Here is a 21282-nt window from a genome sequence, read left to right on the forward strand (position 1 = left end):
TGTTGGGACTTTAAAAGCCGAGATTATAAGTTTCAGGGGGTTGAGCTTGGGAGTGAGTGACACAGATTAGGATGGATAACCTGATGAGTGAGAGATAAAATCTGGATCCTTTCACATTGTACAGTTATGGTGCAGCGCTTCATTGTCATAGCTGCATCCTCTGGAATACTAGAATTTCCAATTTAGGGTGGAAAATTTAATATTCTCAGTCAGCTAGTTCAGGGGTCCTCAAACTTTTTAAACAGAGGGCCAAGTCACAGTTCCTCAACCTGTTGGAGGGCTGGATTATAATTTGAAAAAAAAATGAATAAATTCCTATGCACACTGCACATATCTTGTTTGTAGTGCAAAAAAACCCCACTTAAAAACAATGCAATAATTAAAATGAAGAACAATTTTAACAAATATAAACTTATTAGTATTTAAATAGGAAGTGTGGGCCTGCTTTTGGCTGATTAGATAGGATTGTTGTTGTTGTTGTTGTTGTGTGCTTTCAAGCCGTTTCAGACTTAGGTTGACCTTGAGCGAGGGCCGGGTAAATGACCTTGGAGGGCCATATCCGGTCCCCGGGCCTTAGTTTGAGCTAGTTAGTTCTCTTGGTGCCTCTGACCAAATGATGAACATGATCACACGAGGCATGTAAGTCACAATTACAACAGGATAACAATAGGACTTCTTACATTGTTGCTGTCCTACTGGGAGGTATTAATGGATTATTTGTGTTTTCATATGAAACATTTTCCAAACTGTCTCCTATCAGGAAAACAACAGAATTGGGATGGCATCATATGAGAAATCGTAGCCAAAGATGCCATTATCCTACTTAATTGCAATGTACCTTCCTCACATGAGAAGCTCCTGCAAGTCCCAGGGTTCCATACAGGCATGTAGCCAGGGGGGGGGGCTCGGGGGGCTTCAGCCCCCCCCGAAATTCTCATGGTGGTTCGCGAAAAGGCCTTACTGGTGCATTATTTAAACTGTTATGTTTATTCATATCATGATCTGATCACCCTACTCAATATATCCCATATGCATGGGGGTATTGGGTTAATGATACAAAAGGTTTGCTAGGCTAGACCCTCTTTCACTCAGGCTCAGCCCCCCCCCGAAACTCAGCCCCCCCGAACCCCCCCCCCCGAAAAATTTTTAGCCCCCCCCGAAACGAAATCCTGGCTACGGGCCTGGTTCCATAGGATAGATCCATGGCGATTACAAGTGGAATCGTAGCACGATTAATCGTTGAATCTTTACAGACGCAAACTTTCCTAACTGGCTTCAAACTGTCTTGTTTTGACTTGCCAAGTTGTTTAATATGTTTTTTTATCTTTAAATTGATTTTATGATATTCTGTCCTGAAATCCTTGCATATAGACTTCTCGTTGTGCGGCTTCAAGTTCTTTCTGAAGCCCCTTCTACACTGCCATATAAAATCCAGATTATGTGCTTTGAATTGGATTACATGGCAGTGTAGACTCATATAATCCAGTTCAAAGGAGGTAATGTGGATGATCTGGTTTAATAATCTGGGTTATATGGCAGTGTAGAAGGGTTCTGGCTTGCAGTGATCCTAAGATTGACATATTATGGGATTGTCAGAAAATTAGCCGGCCAAAGTGTTGCTAATAATCCAATTAATAGACTTCAAACAGTCTCTCTGGGTGAAAGTATGATAGCTGGGACCCAATGCCAAAACAGCACAGCGAGTGAGAAACGCAGGTGCGACAGAGTCGTGGCAAGATAGCTCGCCAAAAAAAGGGGGGGAGAATGGAAAGGGGGGGACAAACAGTCAAGCATAGTGCTTAAGGCTATCTGGATATCGTATGCAAACACTTTCAAATATGTTACGCCTTCGCTTCTCTAATTCTGACCCGCGCCGCGCAACCAGCATTGGGTCCCAGCTACCATACTTTTGCCATCTCTCTGCTTCTAGTGGCTCTTACTTTTATTTACATTATTTAGAACTGAGTCACACTTAGTATTAGATGATCACTTGCAGCTTGGATTTTTACCTAGGCAATTGCCAAAAACTATTAAGCCCTAACAGGGATTTTCTTAGCTAGATATTTTCTTCAGAGAGGGCTTGCATTTGCCTTCGTCTGAGAGTTAGAGTGTGTGGTGTGCACAAGGCTCTCTAGTGGTTTTCCATGGCTGAGTGGGGATTCACACCCTGGTCATCTGAAATCCTAGGCCCCTTTTATACTGCCATATAATCCAGATTAATTATCAAATCAGATAATCTACATTATCTGCTTTGAACTGGATTATCTGATTCTACACTGCCATGTTATCCAATTCAAAGCAGATAATCTGAATTTTATATGGCAGTGTAGAAGGGGCCTCAGTCTCAAGACACTGAACGTTTGGCTCCCTACTCAGTAAATTATTTAAGGGGGGGGGAATAGCTTTCTGAAGTTGGCCAGGGACATTGTGGAACACAAAAGTTAAAGTCCCATAACTCCTCTCCTTCCACTTCCAATCAGGATTGGCTGAGTAGGATAGTCCTCCAGGGTCAGTATTCTGGTGGGTCCGTAGGTGACTGTGGAGCCCTATTCTTGATCTGCATCTTGGAGGGCATTGGTTTCCAGGTGGATGGCGGTCTCGGTTGGGGTTGGCTTGACACACCTTCCTCTTGGCACATTTCTCTCTTTCATCCTCCATTCGTGCCTCTTCAAATTCTGCAGCACTGCTGGTCACAGCTGACCTCCAGCTGGAGCGCTCAAGGGCCAGGGCTTCCCAGTTCTCAGTGTCTATGCCAGAGTTTTTAAGGTTGGCTTAGTCTACCAAGTCTATCATGCAAGCTTTGGAAACTTTACCGGTTTCTTCATCAGCAAATATGTTAAGTATCATACAGAAAAAGAAAGCTGCTGATGTTAGAGTCACCAGCCTATATTTTGCTCATATGTTAGTTCTGTTGTCAGTTAAGATGGTCTAGGGGGGATATCAATGCAGGCAAAATCCACTCCTCTTCTTGGTCAGGGAGAAAAGCCAATGAAAGACAGATTAAAAAATTAGCTTCATAAGCAGTAGAAAAGCAAATTCCCTGGATATTCATCCAGGCTGACTGTCCTGTGTGAAGCTAGTTGCCTCTTTCTTAGGCAGAGAACACTGAATTTCTTAAGAAGTCCTTGTGCTGTTGCATGTTGAAAAACTAGTAATGTGTTGGGGGGGGGGGGGGGTGTCAATGAAGTTCCAAAAGCTTGCATTATGTGTTTTATGCACTTGTTTGGCCAGTAAAGGTATCATTATTTTGTAGATTTGGCATTTTGTTGTGATTGGCTAGGAATTGGTGCTGCAGAGTTTAATCAGGCAGAACTTTGGCAGGTTTTCTTCTTCACCTCCCAGCCCTTTCTGCAACTTTCCAAACATGGCTGTTTATTGTCCAGTGAAGTGTCCATTTCTCTCTTCCCCTGGCTGGACAGATAGCAATAACATAATGGAACTTTACAGTGCCTATTCCTGATCCAGAATCTGTTAATGATGAAAGCTACAAAAGCCTAGTCCAGGGGTCCTCAAAGGAAGGCCCGAGGGCCGGATGTGGCCCTCCAAGGCCATTTACCTGGCCCTCGCTCAGGGTCAACCTAAGTCTGAAATGACTTGAAAGCACACAACAACAATAACAATCCTATCTCATGAGCCAAAAGCAGACCCACACTTCCCATTGAAATACTAATAAGTTTATATTTGTTACAATTGTTCTTCATTTTAATTATAGTATTGTTTTAAAGTAATTTTTGCACTACAGATAAGATATGTGCAGTGTGCATAGGAATTCATTCATGCTTTTTTTCCAGTTATAATCCGGGCCTCCAACAGTTTGAGGCAGTGTGACCTGGCCCTCTGTTTAAAAAGTTTGATGACCCCTGGTCTAGTCCTTTATTCAACCTGGCAACTCTACTAGCTTAGGAAAGCCGAGGACCTCGCTGGCTGAGAATTCCAGTGGTCCTACCCTAAACTACAAGCTCCAGAATTCTGCAGAAAGCAGCCACACAATTGAAACTGGGTTATTTGTCGTGTCAGGACAACCAGTCAAATTATATTACATGTCTAACAGAACAAAGCAAACAAACAGACAAAATACAGAATTTGTGAGTTTGGTTAAAGTCCTTTGACCAGTATCAGGCCACTTGGAGTGCCTCTGGTGTTGCTGCAAGAAGGTCCTCCATTGTGCATGTAGCAGGGCTCAGGTTGCATTGCAGCAGGTGGTCAGTGGTTTGTTCTTCTCCACACTCGCATGTCGAGGATTCCACTTTGTAGCCCCATTTCTGAAGGTTGGCTTGGCATCTCGTGGTGCTAGAGAGCAGTCTGTTCAATGCCTTCCAAGTCGCCCAGTCCTCTATGTGCCCAAGGGGGAGTCTCTCATTTGGTATCAGCCATTGGTTGAGGTTCTGGGTTTGAGCATGCCACTTTTGGACTCTTGCTTGCTGAGGTGTTCCAGTGAGTGTCTCTGTAGGTCTTAAAAAACTATTTCTAGATTTAAATCGTTGACGTGCTGGCTGATACCCAAACAAGGGATGAGCTGGAGATGTCTCCGCCTTGGTCCTTTCACTATTGGCTACTACTTCTCGGCGGATGTCAGGTGGTGCAATACCGGCTAAGCAGTGTAATTTCTCCAGTGGTGTAGGGCACAGACACCCCGTGATAATGCGGCATGTCTCATTAAGAGCCACATCCACTGTTTTAGTGTGGTGAGATGTGTTCCACACTGGCCATGCATACTTAGCAGCAGAGTAGCACAGCGCAAGGGCAGATGTCTTCACTGTATCTGGTTGTGATCTCCAGGTTGTGCCAGTCAGCTTTCGTATGATATTGTTTCTAGCACCCACTTTTTGCTTGATGTTCAGGCAGTGCTTCTTGTAGGTAAGAGCACGGTCCAGAGTGACTCCCAGGTATTTGGGTGCGCTGCAATTCTCCAGTGGGATTCCTTCCCAGATAATCCTCAGAGCTCGGGATGCTTCTCTGTTCTTGAGATGAAAGACACATGTCTGTGATTTGGATAGGTTGGGGATCAGCTGGTTTTCCCTGTAATAGTGGGTGCTAGTGCTTTAAAGCTCTAAATGTGATAAGATAGTTATGAAATCCACTTGGTTACCTTGGATAATACACACTCTCTCAGCCTCAGAGGAAGGCAATGGCAAGCATCTTCTGAACAAATCTTTCCAAGGAAACCCAGTGATGGAGGCCGAGAAGGACGTGAAGGCACTCATCAACAACTGTCATTACCAAACAACTTTAGTCTGCCTTCACAACTTCTGGTTGGGTATACAATTGTAACATCAGAAAGAATAGATATTATCCTTTGCCAATGCCATCTCTACCTTAATAATATTTGTTAATTGACTCAAGTTAGATGAGATTGTACATGTCTGATATAGCCTGAAATAGCTAGTGTCTGAAGAGAAGAAGACTGGTGCTCTCAAGAGGCCGCCAACCTTAAATCTTGATTGTGAAAAAGGTCAAAAGCCATTTTTGCACCAGAAATCTCATACTTGCTTGAATACGCTTTGGTTTTGACCTTTGGGTTGTGGCATGAATCTTATTCAAGGTGTGCTTCCAGAACAATAAGTTTTGCTGTTTCCCCTTTCCCATTACACAGATCCTGACTGGTGAGGACTGGAACACGGTGATGTACGACGGGATCATGGCCTACGGAGGCCCCTATTTCCCAGGCATGCTGGTCTGCGTCTATTTCATCATCCTCTTTATTTGTGGCAACTGTATCCTTTGACTCTTGGGATGGCTGTGAAGATTAAGAGATCTTACAGCCAGAAGGATTACGCTAGGCTGCTGGAGTGCTAATTAGTGCAGAAATGCGTTGTTGTCTTTACCCTCCTCCCATTTGTGGAAACAGATGGAGGAAGTTGATCAGAGATTATACCTCTTATCAGACCTCTTTCCGGTCTGATAAAGGGATCCCTCCAACTATATTTGGGGGACCTTTACAAGTAAGGTGAACATTTAAATGAACCCATCTCAGAATCCTGGTTTTCTTGGGCTTTGTTTGCAGGAACATCAGTGTTTGGGTCTGTTGCTTACTGGATGAACCATAGAGCACTATCATCTTTCTCAGTCCATGTTGTTTAATGCACTCGGTGTGCAGCACAGAAAGCTGGAATTGTCAACTGGAGTTCTATTTCATATGTAGAGTTACCCAACTCTTTTCATGAGAATAATAGTTTCTGTGAACTGCTCTTATATCTATTTATTTATCTATTCATTTACAGTATTTATATTCCGCCCTTCTCACCCTTCAGGGGACTCAGGGTGGATTACAATGTACATATACATGGCAAACATTCAATGCCATAGACACACAACATATATAGACAGACACACAGAGGCTATTCAACATTCCAGCTTTCATTAGGGTACTCTGGCCACCAGGGGAGCTGTCGCTTCACCATCCATTAGTGACAATGATGGAATACTTCCCCATTCTTTTTGCATGGTTGCTGGATATTTTTATGGTGTTGTAAATTAGTTAAATTAGCCTCCCCGCATAAGCAGTACCTAAATTTCCTACTTGACAGATGCAACTGTCTTTTGGGCTGCAAAGGTTGACAACAAGCTACACAATGGTTGGAAGCTCACTCTGACCGGGGCTGCCTTCAAATTCATGACCTTTTTGGTCAGTAGTGATCTTAATGCAGCTGACTCCCAACCAGCTGCGCCATAGTCCCGTTGTGTGTGTGTGTGTCTATCTATCTATCTATCTATCTATCTATCTATCTATCTATCTATCTCTACCTGTTCTTGGAGCCTGGCAGATTTGTCCTTGGTGCATTATTTTGCTTTCTATTTTGCTCAGCTGCTGTTTCTTGCTCTTTCTCAGCCCTGAGATATTTGGCCCATCTCTTTTTACTCTTCCAGGGGCAGCCTATGAATCTGTGGATAGAGGAAGTTCTCCTTCTTGGTCCCTAAAGTTAGCACTCAAACCAATCTTCTCATTGCAATGGTTACCACATATACATGTGTATATGGTGATCTCATGTGTACATTGAAGGCAGGTGTTGGGGCTGAAATTATGAATTTGAATATGAGCAGTGGATACCTTGAGGGTCACTCCACAAAGAGGGAAAGTGCCAGCACTGCATCAAAGGGGGCAACCACCCTTGGTTACTGCCACTGCCATTTCCATATCCAAGCATTCAGAAATGATAGAAGCAGTGCTATGGTGGAGAGAGTTGGGGGATTGGTACATCTTTTAAGTTCCCCCAGGATGGACTAATACACAGAGTGGTTCCTATATATATATATATATATATATATATATAATGTCAAGGTACAGTTTTTACATTGACCCATTGATAACTCTATTCAGATGTTTGGGACTGATTTTTTCCTAAAATGTCTAGACTTATACATCAGTAGATACTGCGTATATGATCTGAGGCAGGGAAACAGGAATAAAATCATTTACAGTTGAAATTATAAGCATACTGAGTTTGAAATATAATTGCAATCAGTCCACTATTTTAAAACATTCTGTTGATTAGAGAATGGCTGAGCAGGATTTTTCTAATTGATGATGGCAAACATTTTCAAAGAGGCGTCATTCATTTTCTCTTTCACATAAACTCAAAGAAATGCATCTTTAAAATTGTTCCTGCATATGACTACTTCTAAGTTGAGCGTTTTACTTCAAAAATATGGTGTTGATCTTATGAAAATGTAATTGATCAATTTATTAACTGCCCCGAACTGATTTGATCCATCCACTACAATGTCTTTAACTGGGCTAAAACTTTGTTTTGGAATTATTATGGTTCAAAGCAGTTTTCCTTTTCTCCTGAACACCAAACTCCAGATATCCTACTCAATGTCTTCTTGGCCATTGCTGTGGACAATCTTGCAGATGGGGACAATATCAATACTTCCAAAAACAAGTGAGAACTGATATTAATCTAGAATAAGATGAGGAGGAGGTTTTTTTTGGGGGGGGGGGGGCGGGATGAAAACTATTTTGTAATTTTTTTCAAAAATAAAGAAGAAAAGCTACCTTTATTGCAAAAAGAGATAGGTGTTGTAGTAATACATTGTGAATGGGCAAGATGCGTATGATGGGCAATATGCCATTGTGTGTGATTTTTACTGCTTTAGAATTGCTGGTTTTAAGCTATTTTACCTTTGTCCTTAAAGTAAGGGTCCATATATAAACAAACCAACAATGGCCCCTTATACACTGCCGTATAATCCAAATTATTAAAGCAAATAATCCACATTATTTGCTTTGAACTGGATTATATGAGCATACAGATAATTTGGATATTATTTGGCAGTATAGAAAGGGTCAAAGAAGGACTTTGGGTACCGTATATTCTGGTGTATAAGACTACTTCCTAACACAAGAAAATCTTCTCAAATGTCATGGGTCGTCTTATACCCGGGGGTAGTCTTATACACGGGGGTAGTCTTATACACTGGAGTAGCCTTATATGCGGGAGTAGTCTTATACATGGAAGTAATCTTATATGCCGGGACTTATCTTATAGAGCGGGTGCTGAAACTTCCAATCTGGATTGGAGACTGTGGTTGCTGCATATGGTGGTGGTGGTGGTGGGGACGACTAAAAAATGGCAGTGGTCACATCCCTGACGTATGCAGCGACTGTATGAAAGCATTAAGGGTGACACTGTACAAGTATGGTAGAAGAAAATCCATTCATCAGGATTCGTGGACTTGATGCAGTCCCGATGGTGAGGTGAAGGGGTGCCTCACCGGGAAGGTATAAGTGAAGGGCGGAGGAAGCTGCTGGCGTCCGGGGCGCCCAGGGTATGGAAAAAAGAGATAGAGTGGCTCTGGGCCCAGAAAAACACAACTCTTTTACGTGTCTGGCCCGCCATGGTATCCTATTACTGTACCTCCTCCTCTGCCTCTCAGATCTCGCTCCTGAAGACGGCAGTGAAGTGGTGCAGGTGCGCATGTGCGAGATCTGAGAAGCAGAGAAGGAGGTAAGTTAATAGGAAAATTACCATATTGAAATCAAATCTGATGCTTTTAAATTTTTTATTTGGTGTGTGTTGGAAGAGGGGTAGTCTTATACAGCGAGTATATCCCAAACTCTATATTTTAACTGGAAAAGTTGGGGATCATCTTATACGCCTAGTCGTTTTATATGCCGGAATATATGCCGGTAATTATCATGCTATGTACTTGAAAAAAGTAATAGGATCTCATAGAAGGTGGAAACTGGGACTTCTAGGTTATCTCTGCAACTTTTGAAAGGGAAAAAAAAAAGTAAAGCCATAGAGGGAGTGTTTATCAACAACAGAGGCTGCTTCTACACTGCCATATAATCCAGATGATCAAAGCACATAATCCACATTATCTACTTTGAAGTGGATTACCTGTGTCTACACTGTCATATAATCCAGTACAAAGCAGATAATCTGACTTTTATATGGCAGTGTAGAATGGCTGTAGTGGGTATTATTTACTGCAACTCAAATCCCACCTCAGCTCTGGGAGCCCCCAGTGGCGCAGTGGGTTAAACCTATGCTGGCAGGATTGAAGACTGACTGGTCGCAGGTTTGAATCCGGGGAGAGGCGGATGAGCTCCCTCTATCAGCTCCAGCTCCTCATGCAGGGACATGAGAGAAGCCTCCCGCAAGGATGATAAAAACATCAAATCATCTGGGCATCCCCTGGGCAACGTCCTTGCAGACGGCCAATTCTCTCACACCAGAAGCGACTTGCAGTTTCTCAAGTCACTCCTGACATGACCAAAAAAAAAAAAAAGAAAAAGCTCTGGGTTTGGGGTTATGGATGTCTGATACATACCTTTGTTTGACACTACACAATTATGGCTGCAAAAGCGGTATGTAGTGTGAAAGAGACTATTTGTACCCTTTCCACACTAGGCTACTATGAGAATAAAGAAACTAATGGAGGGTACTCTATACAGTATATGTAGAAAAAGGAATGCCCACAATCTGTGAAATGATGATTCTGGAATCGCTAGAGTCTGTGTGGAGAAGATTCGTGTCCTTTCCAATGTTTTACTTTCTCTCTTCTACTACTATTTCTCTCCCTGCTCTCATCCTGCATCCCTTGTACAATACAGAGAGGCGCCAGCAGAGGGGGAACAAAGCAACGAGACTGAAGAAAAAGATGTGAAGGTGAGAATTGAAATCCTTGACCTTCAGTTCTGACTGTGTGGCTTTCAGAGATGTAACTGAGACCTTTGGGCTCTCAAAGTAGGGATTCCACATGGACTCGATATTTATATCGCAGTCTAGTTAAAAATCACATTGCAACTTGGCATGAAATATCCTGAGGGGAAAATCCAGTTAGTGATCTAAACCCTAGGTGGATTATGGCATTCATAAAGTACAACTGTAGAGAATTCTCTATTTGTGAGGCAGCCATACATAATGCATTTGTGTGCGTATATATAGTTTTGGCTAATCAGTATGTTACAAGTCCAGATTTGGAATGCTCTCAAATAGTGTAGAGCCATTCAACTGCTGAATGATGTGCCTACATGTAGGAAAATTCAGTGGATTTTTTCTAGTCAGGTCTAACAGTAAGATTTATGCCATTGCCTGCTTCCTGTTATCAAAGGCGGCTCAACTCATTATGCAAAGTAAGCATTTGCAGTATAGTTGATTTTGCCCAGGGATGCTCTTGAGGCGCTCTTGGGGGAAAATAGACCTTGACATATGCGAATTGTAGTTACTGGGATGTATAGTTCACCTACAATCAAAGAGCATTCTGAACTCCACCAATGATGGAACTGAACCAAATATGGCACACAGAACTCCCACGATGAACAGAAAATATATATCAATGATTGGTTGGGAGGGGGCACCAAAATACTGTTTGCTTACCATTGAAAATTACCTAGGGCCGCCTCTGCCTGTTACTGTAATTTTTCCATTCACTCTCAATTCCATCAACGCAAAAGTTGGTCTAATGCAGTTACCAAGATTTCTGTTGTGTTTTGCTTGCTCTTCTGCACTGAATATGAATGGCACTTTTTCTCACTACATCTCGACTGCAGAGTTGCAGCAGTTTGCTACCATTTTGAATGATGCAGTTCCGTCCTATACAATCCTGAGGGTTGTAGTCACCCTCTCCTGAACTTTCCTGGTTATCTATGCTGAATGGGATATCACTCACTCTGAGGCCACAGGTCCGCAGCTTGGGGGTCCTTCTGGACTCTGCTTTGGTACTTGATGCTCAGGTGTTGGGGGTGACTGTGCACCAGCTGCACCCGTACCTCGTGAAATCTGATCTGGCCATGGTGGTCCATGCCCTAGTCACCTCTAGGTTGGATTACTGCAACACACTCTACGTAGGGTTGCCCTTGAAGATGGCCCGGAAACTACAGTTGGTCCAAAGATCTGCAGCCAGACTACTCACGGGAGCTGCTTATAGGGAGCGATCTACCCCCTCCCCCTTTTTAAACAGCTCCACTGGCTTCCAATAAGTTTCCGGTCCCAATTCAAGATGCAGGTCATTACCTATAAAGCCCGAAACGGTTTGGGACCTGCTTATCTTCAGGATCGCCTCTTCCCCTATGAATCAATACAACCTTGTGATCATCCGTGAGGCACTGCGCTCTCTCCCTCTGTCGTTTCAAGCACAGTTGGTGGGGACGAAAGAGAGGGCCTTCTTGGTGGTGGCCCCCAGCTCTGGAACTCCCTCTGTAGGGAGATCAGACAGGCTCCTACTTTGTCCTCTTTCCGGAGACAACTAAAAACCTGGATGTTCCTGTGTGCTTTTGATTAAGCAGTCCACTAGTAATTTTCCTACCCCTATTTTAAGTTCAGCACTTTACGTTGGCCCTCTTATCGTCTAGATTTTTCTGCAAGATATCTCTAACATGGAATAATATAATCACAATAACAATAATAATATAATAATGCAGTCATCCTTCTGATGACTGTATCTCCAGCCCTGCCTACTTGTTTGTTGCACTTTCCTTGCGCTCCTTCAGAATGTATTGCAACTCATTGATTCTGTACCTTAACTATGTTCTTTTTCTCAGTCATATTGTTTTGATGTTTGTTTACAATTGTGATTGTTTTATATTTTATCTGATGTTTTTAATTGGTTGTGTTTTATCTGTAATTTTTTGGTCTTGTCCCTTGTAAGCCACCCCAAGTCTCTTCGGGGAGATGGTTGGCGGGGTATAGTGGAGGAAAACATCAGGATTGTTTTCCCGCCCATGACAAATTCCCTCTACAGTCACATCCGTACAGTGCCACTTTATAGAAGTTCAGGGGAAATACAATGTCGAAACTCAGGCATGGGTGATAGGTTGAAGCCTCAATCTTCAGAGTGAGACCTGAATTGTAAAAGCATTTCACCTAACTTAAAATCTTCAGAAGGTGAAATAATTATGTACAATCTGCAAAAGAGAAGATATCCTACATAGGAAAGAAGGACTGGCAGAGCCAAGATCGTAGCCTCTGATGTTTGGGAAGGAGATGGGGGGATTGCAAGTGATAGTTCATGTTTCTCTTTTGTTTAATGAAACACAGCATATAAAGTTATTTGAGTTGTGTGTTATTGGCATACTGTGTAACTTAAAAGTATCCTGAATATTAAAGAGTCAATCATCCAGTTACGGAACCCTGTTAGGCAGAATATTGTTGTTTAAATGCTACAAAAATCATTCAAGATATTATTTGTTGTTATGTGCTTTCAAGTTATTTCTAATTTGATATGATTCTAGACAGGGGCGGCTCAACCCATTACGCAAAGTAAGCATTTGCAGTATAGTTGATTTTGCCCAGGGGCGCTCTTGAGGCGCTCTTGGGGAAAACAGACCTTGACATATGCGAGTTGTAGTTACTGGGATGTATAGTTCACCTACAATCAAAGAGGAATCTGAACTCCACCAATGATGGAATTGAACCAAATATGGCACACAGAACTCCCATGACAAACAGAAAATATATATCAGTGATTGGTTGGGGGGGGGGGGGGCAAAATACTGTTTGTTTACCGTTGAATAATTACCTAGGGCCTCCTCTGATTCTAGAGTATGAGGTTTCTTTGGCGAGATATGTTCAGAGGAGGGTTGCCTTGGCTTTCCTTTGAGGCTGAGAGAATGTGACCTCCCCAAGGTCACCCACTGGATTTCCATGACAGACTGTGGGTTTGAATCCTGCTCTTAGTTCAAGGCTTAAAGACTATACCAAACTGGCTCTAAATATGTTATTACTATTAATATTATTGTGTGGATAAGTTTTCCAATCAGTTGTCAAATTATGTCAACAACATGCATTTCATATGGTTTTCTTAATTAAAATACAATTAAATTACCTATAAAATTGAGATAATTTGCCAGTTCACTTTTCTTAAATACGGCTGCAGTGTCTGGGATTCATCGGCAGTTTCCCATCCAAGAACGAACCAGTGATGACCCTGCTTAGTTTTCAAAATCAGGCAAAATCTGTGCCTTTAGTGTATTTAGGCTGATATTATTACTACTGTTATTAATTCATTTATATGTCGTTTTCATCCAATACTGTGGAGCCCCCGGTGGCGCAGTGGGTTAAACCCTTGTGCTGGCAGGACTGAAGACTGATAGGTTGCAGGTTCAAATCCAGGGAGAGTATGGATGAGCTCCCACTATCAGCTCCAGCTCCTCATGCGGGGACATGAGAGAAGCCTGCCACAAGAGTGTTTCATGCAATACGGTTATATTATTGTGATTTTGCCTTAATTGCAGTGTCCATGTCCTATGAAATCCTGGAATTTGTAGTTCAGCAAGGAGCATTTATGGTCCTTAGCCAGGGAAATTGTCTGCCTTTGCAAATTAGGAATCCCATAAGATGGAGCCATGGCCATGAAAATGGAGTCATAGCAATGTAATGAAAGGGTCCTAGGCAGGCCCGTAGCCAGGATTTTGATTCGGGGGGGGGGGGGGGTTGTTTGATTCGGGGGGGGGGGGGGCTGAGTCTGAGCGAAAAAGGGTCTACCCTAGCAAACCTTTTGTATTGTTACCCCAATACCCCCATGCATATGGGATATATTGAGTATGATGATCAGATCATGATATGAATAAATATAACAGTTTAAATAATGCACCAGTAAGGCCTTCTCACGGACCACCATGAGAATTTCAAGGGGGGCTGAAGCCCCCAAGCCCCTCCCCCCCCCCTGGCTACATGCCTGGTCCTAGGTATACCTTGTAAATATGCTGTCTTCACTGTAAAATAGGTCAGTGGTTCCAATCCAGGAAGAGTGGGTTGAGCTCCTTCTGTCAGCTCCAGATCCCCATGCAGGGACATGAGAGAAGCCTCCCACAAGGATGGTAAAACCTCAAACATCTGGGCTTCCCCTGGGCAATGTCCTTGCAGACGGTCAATTGTCTCAGACCAGAAACAACTTGCAGTTTCTCAAGTCGCTCCTGACATGACAAAAAAAATCCAATACTGTTCATTTATATGCAACTTTTTATAACTTACATAAGTTTAAACAATCAGAATTAACACAGTTATGCAGCCATAAATAAAATCATATAGAAAAATATTATTAAAATACAATTAAATTATCCTTAAAATTGAACCAACTAAAGCAAATCTGCCAAAAATATTGAGATTTGTTAGGATCAGCAAAATAGCATGCTATTAAAAGCCCTTGCAGTCATTTTTAAAACTTCATCAGAATGGAAAATGCCATGCTTGCCAAAGGAAGAACAGAAAGGTCTCTTCCTGCCGGAGACACATGACACCTCTCAAGTGGATATAATAAGCCTATATTGACAATGGGATTCAAAATATGGGGGCACCGACTCTAAGGAATCTCATGGGTTTGCTTTATTATTACATAGAAATTTACATTTTAAAGTAAGCCAGACTCATGGGGACTCTACAGAGCATTACCTATTTATAGAAGAGCTCTTAGATTATAGTGATCTTTGTCACAGTCTAGACACAAAATGTGGGCTGAGTGGGATTTTTTCCACAGAGTTTTAAAAATGAAATAACACATCCTCTGGGAGCAGAGTTCTTTGGGAAAGGGAATCTCAAATGCAATCTCCAAAGGAACAGACCTGAGGGCCTTAAGCAGTGCTGAGATACAAAAACAGATTAACTAATATTTACCTCCTGCTAAAGTCATACCTTGCCCTGCTATTCAGGGACAAATCACACTAGAAAGCACAGCTATTTTGCTCTGAGGACGTTTCCTGATTACAATTATCTGTTCAATTGCATTTGGCCTTTCTCCTCCTGCCACATTCACTCTTATTAGCTCATGCCATTGTTCTATTGACATTTGAATTGGAGGGATCTGGCTTGTAAATAAGCTCTAGTTCATTGCAGTGCAGAACTTATTGGGCAACTGAATAATAATAATAATAATAATAATAATAATAATAATAACACTTTATTTGTACCCCGCTACCATCTCCCCAGAGCCCCCGGTGGCGCAGTGGGTTAAACACTGAGCTGCTGAGCTTGTTGACCGAAAGGTCGCAGGTTCGATTCCGGGGAGCGGCGTGAGCTTCCACTGTCAGCCCTAGCTTCTGCCAACCTAGCAGTTCGAAAACATGCAAATGTGAGTAGATCAATAGGTACCGCTCCGGCGGGAAGGTAACGGCACTCCATGCAGTCATGCCGGCCACATGACCTTGGAGGTGTCTACGGACAACGCTGTCTCTTCGGCTTAGAAATGGAGATGAGCACCATACCCCAGAGTCAGACATGACTGGACTTAATGTCAGGGGACTACCTTTACCTTTTACCATCTCCCCAAGGGACTCGGTGCAGCTTACATGAGGCCGAGCCTGAATACAACAATACAAGGAAAATAACAACAGTACAAGCAATTAAAATAAAACATAGACAATAAAATATACAACATTATCAATAAGACAACGCACAATTAAAAACAATGGGAAGGCCAAATGTAAAGTTAAAATGGAAATAATGCTGGGACATGGATGAAAGGTGATAGTGGCGCTTGTGGAAGGGCATATGAGCAGATCTAAAAAGTGTAAAGTGCTTTGGAGGACAAAGTGCTATGGGATCATTATTCTGGGAAGGCACACTGGAACAACCACGTCTTCAAGCTCTTCCTAAAGACTGCCAAGGTTGGGGCCTGTCTGATGTCTTTAGGGAGTGAGTTCCAGAGTCAAGGGGCCACCACCGAAAAGGCCCTCTCTCTCGTCCCCACCAACTGCACCTGCGATGCTGGTGGGAACCAGAGCAGGGTCTCCCTGGATGATCGAAGGGATCACGTGGGTTCGTATACAGAGATGCGGTCACGCAGGTAGGCAGGTCCCAAACCATTCAGGGCTTTGTAGGTAAGAACTTGCACCTTGAATTGGATCCGGTAAATGAATGGCAGCCAGTGGAGCTCCCTGAACAGGAGGGTTGACCGCTCCCTGTAAGGCACCCCAGTTAGCAATCTGGCCGCCCGCCGTTGGATCACCTGAAATTTCCAGGCAGCCCCACGTAGAGTGCATTGCAGTAATCCAGTCTAGAAGTGACTAAGGCGTAGACCACCTTGGCCAACTGAATCCATTAGCTCTGTGCACTTATGTGTGCCTTCAGGTTGCTGGACAGCTTATGGTGACCGCAGAAGTTTCATAGGGCTTTCTGAATCAAGGAATAGTCAGATATGTTTTTGCCTATAGCACCTGGTATTCATTGGTATTTCCTATCCAAGTACTGTATTAACCAGAGTTAACCCTTTTAATAGCTCTCAAGATCAGACAAGATCTGGTGCCTTTATGGTGGTTTTTTAATATATATATATATTTCTTAAAGTAGGAGACCTTGTAGAACAGTGGTTCTCAACCTGTGGGTCCCCAGATGTTTTGGCCTTCAACTCCCAGAAATCCTAGCAGCTGGTAAACTGGCTGGGATTTCTGGGAGTTGTAGGCCAAAACACCTGGGGACCCACAGGTTGAGGACCACTGTTGCACAAGAAATATGTGGGTTTTTTTGTTTAATGATCTTTATTTCAAGTATTTTACAATCATACATTAAAAGAACATGGGGGTGGGGTGGAGGGGTAGGTCTAGCTAAAATATGGGAAAGGGGAGGGGTGAGTGGGATAGAGGACAAGAAAAGAAGAGAAAAAAGAAATAGAATAAAGTTGTTGTTGTTGTTCATTCGTTCAGTCATTTCCGACTCTTTGTGACCTCATGGACCAGACCATGCCAGAGCTCCCTGTCGGTTGTCACCACCCCCAGCTCCTTCAAGGTAAATCCAGTCACTTCAAGGATCCCATCCATCCATCTTGCCCTTGGTCGGCCCCTCTTCCTTTTTCCTTCCATTTTCCCCAGTATAATTGTCTTCTCTAAGCTTTCCTTTCTTCTCATGATGTAGCCAAAGTACTTCATCTTTGCCTCTACTATTCTTCCCTCCATTGAGCAGTTGGGCTTTATTTCTTGAAGTATGGACTGGGTGGATCTTCTCGCAGTCCAAGGCACTCTCAGAACTTTCCTCCAACAATGTAAATAGATAAAGTATAATAGATAAAATAAAGTAAAATAAAGTAAAGTAAATAATAAAGTAAAATAGATAAATAGAGCTACACTGGGGATGTGGAGTGAGGGATATGGATAAGTGAGGGAGGGGAGGGGAGTGTTGATTTCTGCAGACTTTCTTGGGACCATTGCTTGCAGAAATATGTGTTGATTTCTGCAGACTTGCTTGGGACCATTTCACATTTGCAGGTGGAGACACAAGTACTATTCTGAAGAGTTTGCTGCACCTTACTCTGTCCAAGACCAAAAGAGAATTTAAGTTATTGTCTGCAAGTTTTTAAAAAGGTGTTATCTCACTTTGTTGTTCCCCCACCATCTGTTGATAACTTCTTCCTCTTTTGCACTCTAACAATATTTCATTTGCTTTCTTCTAAGTTGGAATGTGAGGAGGAGGAGGAGGAGGAGAATGAAGAAGCAGAAGAAGGCAGTGAAGAAGCCGGTAAGAAAGGAAACAAATATTATGTTTGGTTACTCTGAGAGCCATAAAGATGGCTATAGTACTCTATAGGGCAGGGGTCAGGCATGTAGCCAGGGGAAGGGGCTTGAGGGGCTTCAGCCCCCCCCTCTGAAATTCTCATGGTGGTTCGCGAAAAGGCCTTACTGCTGCATTATTTAAAGTGTTATGTTTATTCATATCATGATCTGATCACCATACTCAATATATCCCATATGCATGGGGGTATTGGGGTAATGATACAAAAGGTTTGCTAGGGTAGACCCTCTTTCACTCAGACTCAGCCCCCCCCCCCGAAACTCACCCCCAACCCCCCCTGAAAAAAACTCAGCCCCCCCCCCAAATCGAAATGGCTACGGGCCTGGCAGGGGTCCTCAAACTAAAACCCAGGGGTCGGATACGGCCCTCCAAGGTCATTTACCTGGCCCTTGCTCAGGGTCAATCTAAGTCTGAAATGACTTGAAAGTACACAGCAACAACAACAATCCTATCTATCAGCCAAAAGCAGGCCCACACTTCCCATTAGAATACTAATAAAATTATATTTGTTAAAATTGTTCTTCAGTTTAATTATAGTATTGTTTTTAAGTGTTTTTTGCACTACAAATAAGATATGTCCAGTGAGCATAGGAATTCCGCAATGGTACATAGGGGGAGATGCGTTCGGACAGGTAACGTCCCTTTCACTGTGTTTTTCAGTGTTTTTGTGAGTGATGGTCACTCATTGGCCTGATACATGTATTGTGTCCAAATTTGGTGTCAATTCATCTAGTGGTTTTTGAGTTATGTTAATCCCACAAACTAACATTACACACACACACACACAAATTTATTCCTTATTTCATACAGACTCGGAGATTTTTGCTTAGGTTTGCATGACACACCTACACAGTGCAGCCAACACACGAATGCAGTGGTTCTCAACCTGTGGGTCCCCAAGTGTTTTGGCGTACAACTCCCAGAGATCCCAGCCAGTTTACCAACTGTTAGGATTTCTGGGAGTTGAAGGCCAAAATATCTGGGGACCCACCAGTTGAGAACCACTGCCCTACTGTGTATCAACACACAGTTTGGAAATGTCTGATTTAGCACTGTTAGGCTTTGAAGGAAACCACAAAACAAAAAGCTGTGTGCGAGGCCACTGATTTCATCAAGTTAAACTTTCAGGACCTTGGACAGCTCTAAGCAGGCCAGTAGTATCTTCGATGTTTGCCTGGTCATGCTGGCTGAAACTGATAGTTGTTTCTGATGCGAAATTTATTTAATCACTGCTTTTCTATTCTCTCGTGGCTCCTGGGGTGATTTACTAGAAAACAGATTCAAATAATTCTTTTAAAATAAATGTATATCTAAAGAGCAGCATTTTTTCAGTTGCAAAAACTAAAATCCATACAGAATAATACCATTTTGCTGGAAGCTTAGTCGAGAGTGAAGGAAACTGCCTTACATCCCTTGAAAGAAACTCCACAATTAAAGTGCTACAACATACAAAACCCCGTCCAGCATGCTGACACCAACCTAGCTTCCAAGGGTGGTGAAAAATGTAAGAGCTAATTCTGAAAATAAATTTCAGAGTAGTGTATATGGGAGAAGGTGTCCTTTTGTATATCCTAACCCCAGAGCAGCAGCTTCCAGTGGTGGAGGCTCTTTCTTTGGAAGCTTTTAAACAGAGGTTGGATGGCCATCTGTCAGGGGTGATTTGAATGCAATATTCCTACTTCTTGGCAGGGGGTTGGACTGGATGGCCCATGACGTCTCTTCCAACTCTATGATTCTATGATTCTATGGTTCTATGCTGCTTAAGGTCTTGCAAAAACAGCATGATGTAATTTTTGAATGTTGGACTATGACTCTGGAGACCAGGGTTTGAATTTCTGCTTGGCCACAAAACCCCTGTTGATCAGTGTGGGCAAATCATACTCTCAGCTTCAGAGGAAGGCAATGGCAAACCTATTAGAAATAAATATTGAGATTCAAGTGTCCGACTAGGACCTCAAACTGCGGTCCTCCAGCTGTTTGGGCCTTCAACTCCCAGAATTCCTGACAATTGAACAAGCTCATTGGGGCTTCTGGGAGTTGGAGGGCCAAATAGCTGGAGGGCTGCAGTTTGAGGATGTCTGGGCTTTAAAGCCAGCATGGTTGGTTCAGAATCAGTGAGATGTGGTTTCTTAAGGTTTTCCCCTGACATTAAGTCCAGTCATGTCCGACTCTGGGGTTTAGTGTTCATCTCCATTTCTAAGATGAAGAGCTGGCGTTGTCCGTAGACACCTCCAAGCTCATATGCCTGGCATGACTGCATGGAGCACCGTTACCTTCCCGCTAGAGCGGTACCTATTGATCTACTCACATTTGCATGTTTTCTAGCTGCCAGGTTGGCAGAAGCTGGGGCTGACAGTGGAAGCTCAGCCGCTCCCCAGATTTGAACCTGTGACCTTTCAGTCAACAAGCTCAGCAGCTCAGTGGTTTAACCCACTGTGCCACCAAGGGCTCCCTCTTAAGTACATGCCAGACAATAAATCAGTCCCCACATTCCTCACTTCCTGTAACTCTTGAATATTTTTACAGAAGAGTCCAATGTAGCGCACATTGCAGTAGTCTAGCTGTGATATAATTCAAGGACAGATCAGTATGATCAGATCCAACTTCTCTGTGGTGTAACATTCAGTGCTGAGCAAACGGTCTCCTGGATTCATTCCTGGTAGGTGCATTGCTTACAGTGGCAGATGAGTTCTACACTAGATCAGTTGCTGTTTAGAAGCAGGTGACATGATACCTGCCCTTTAGAGCAGAAGCCTCCAGAAAGCCTGCTTTGTAGGCTGTGTTTGTGTCTGGGATCCTGTCCACAGACACCTAAATGAGGCTGTTTCCCCATCCTTCCCTTTAAATCTCAGCTTTTCCCCATAGGCATATAGCTACTTGGAGTCTTTTAAGAGAGAAAAAGTGGAATAATAATGATTGTGATGTATGTATTTATTTATTTTTAAAACAAATGTGTATTTTCCCTCAACTGGCTTTGTCCTGTTCATTATTTGCTCCTGTGTTGAATTGTACTTTGCAAACTCTCTGTTTTTGTTATTGTTACTGTGTTGTCTGTTCATGGAGTGCTGATGGACAGCAAAAGATACATACAATTAAAGATGATCTTAAAGCTAACCTAAAAGTGTGGAATAAACATTGAGAACTAATTAGCACTGTAACTGGAGGTCAGTTGTTACCAGTGGTGCTATGAATTTTGAAGAGGTACAAATTGTCAGAGATTGGCGATCCCCAACGGAAAGAATGCTAGATCAAGCAGATACCGAGTTGCAAAATAAGGACTCTGCAGGCTTTGAGTTTCAAAAGAAACTAAGTTTACTAAGTACATACATCAGACATG

General features: G+C 42.8%; 1 protein-coding gene across 3 annotated transcripts in view; it reads left to right on the forward strand.

Annotated features, from left to right (window-relative positions):
- The window catches only part of CACNA1F (calcium voltage-gated channel subunit alpha1 F), a 110603-nt gene that overhangs the window by 32843 nt on the left and 56478 nt on the right, over positions 1-21282 (forward strand). For all 3 annotated transcript variants that reach the window (XM_067464181.1, XM_067464182.1, XM_067464183.1), the window contains 4 exons: positions 5594-5714; positions 7805-7883; positions 10061-10115; positions 17828-17891. In XM_067464181.1, the coding sequence (XP_067320282.1) occupies positions 5594-5714; positions 7805-7883; positions 10061-10115; positions 17828-17891 (319 nt within the window). The remainder of the gene's footprint in view (positions 1-5593; positions 5715-7804; positions 7884-10060; positions 10116-17827; positions 17892-21282) is intronic.

Source organism: Anolis sagrei, chromosome 2 (genome assembly GCF_037176765.1).
Source record: "Anolis sagrei isolate rAnoSag1 chromosome 2, rAnoSag1.mat, whole genome shotgun sequence".
NCBI classification, from domain to species: domain Eukaryota; kingdom Metazoa; phylum Chordata; class Lepidosauria; order Squamata; family Dactyloidae; genus Anolis; species Anolis sagrei.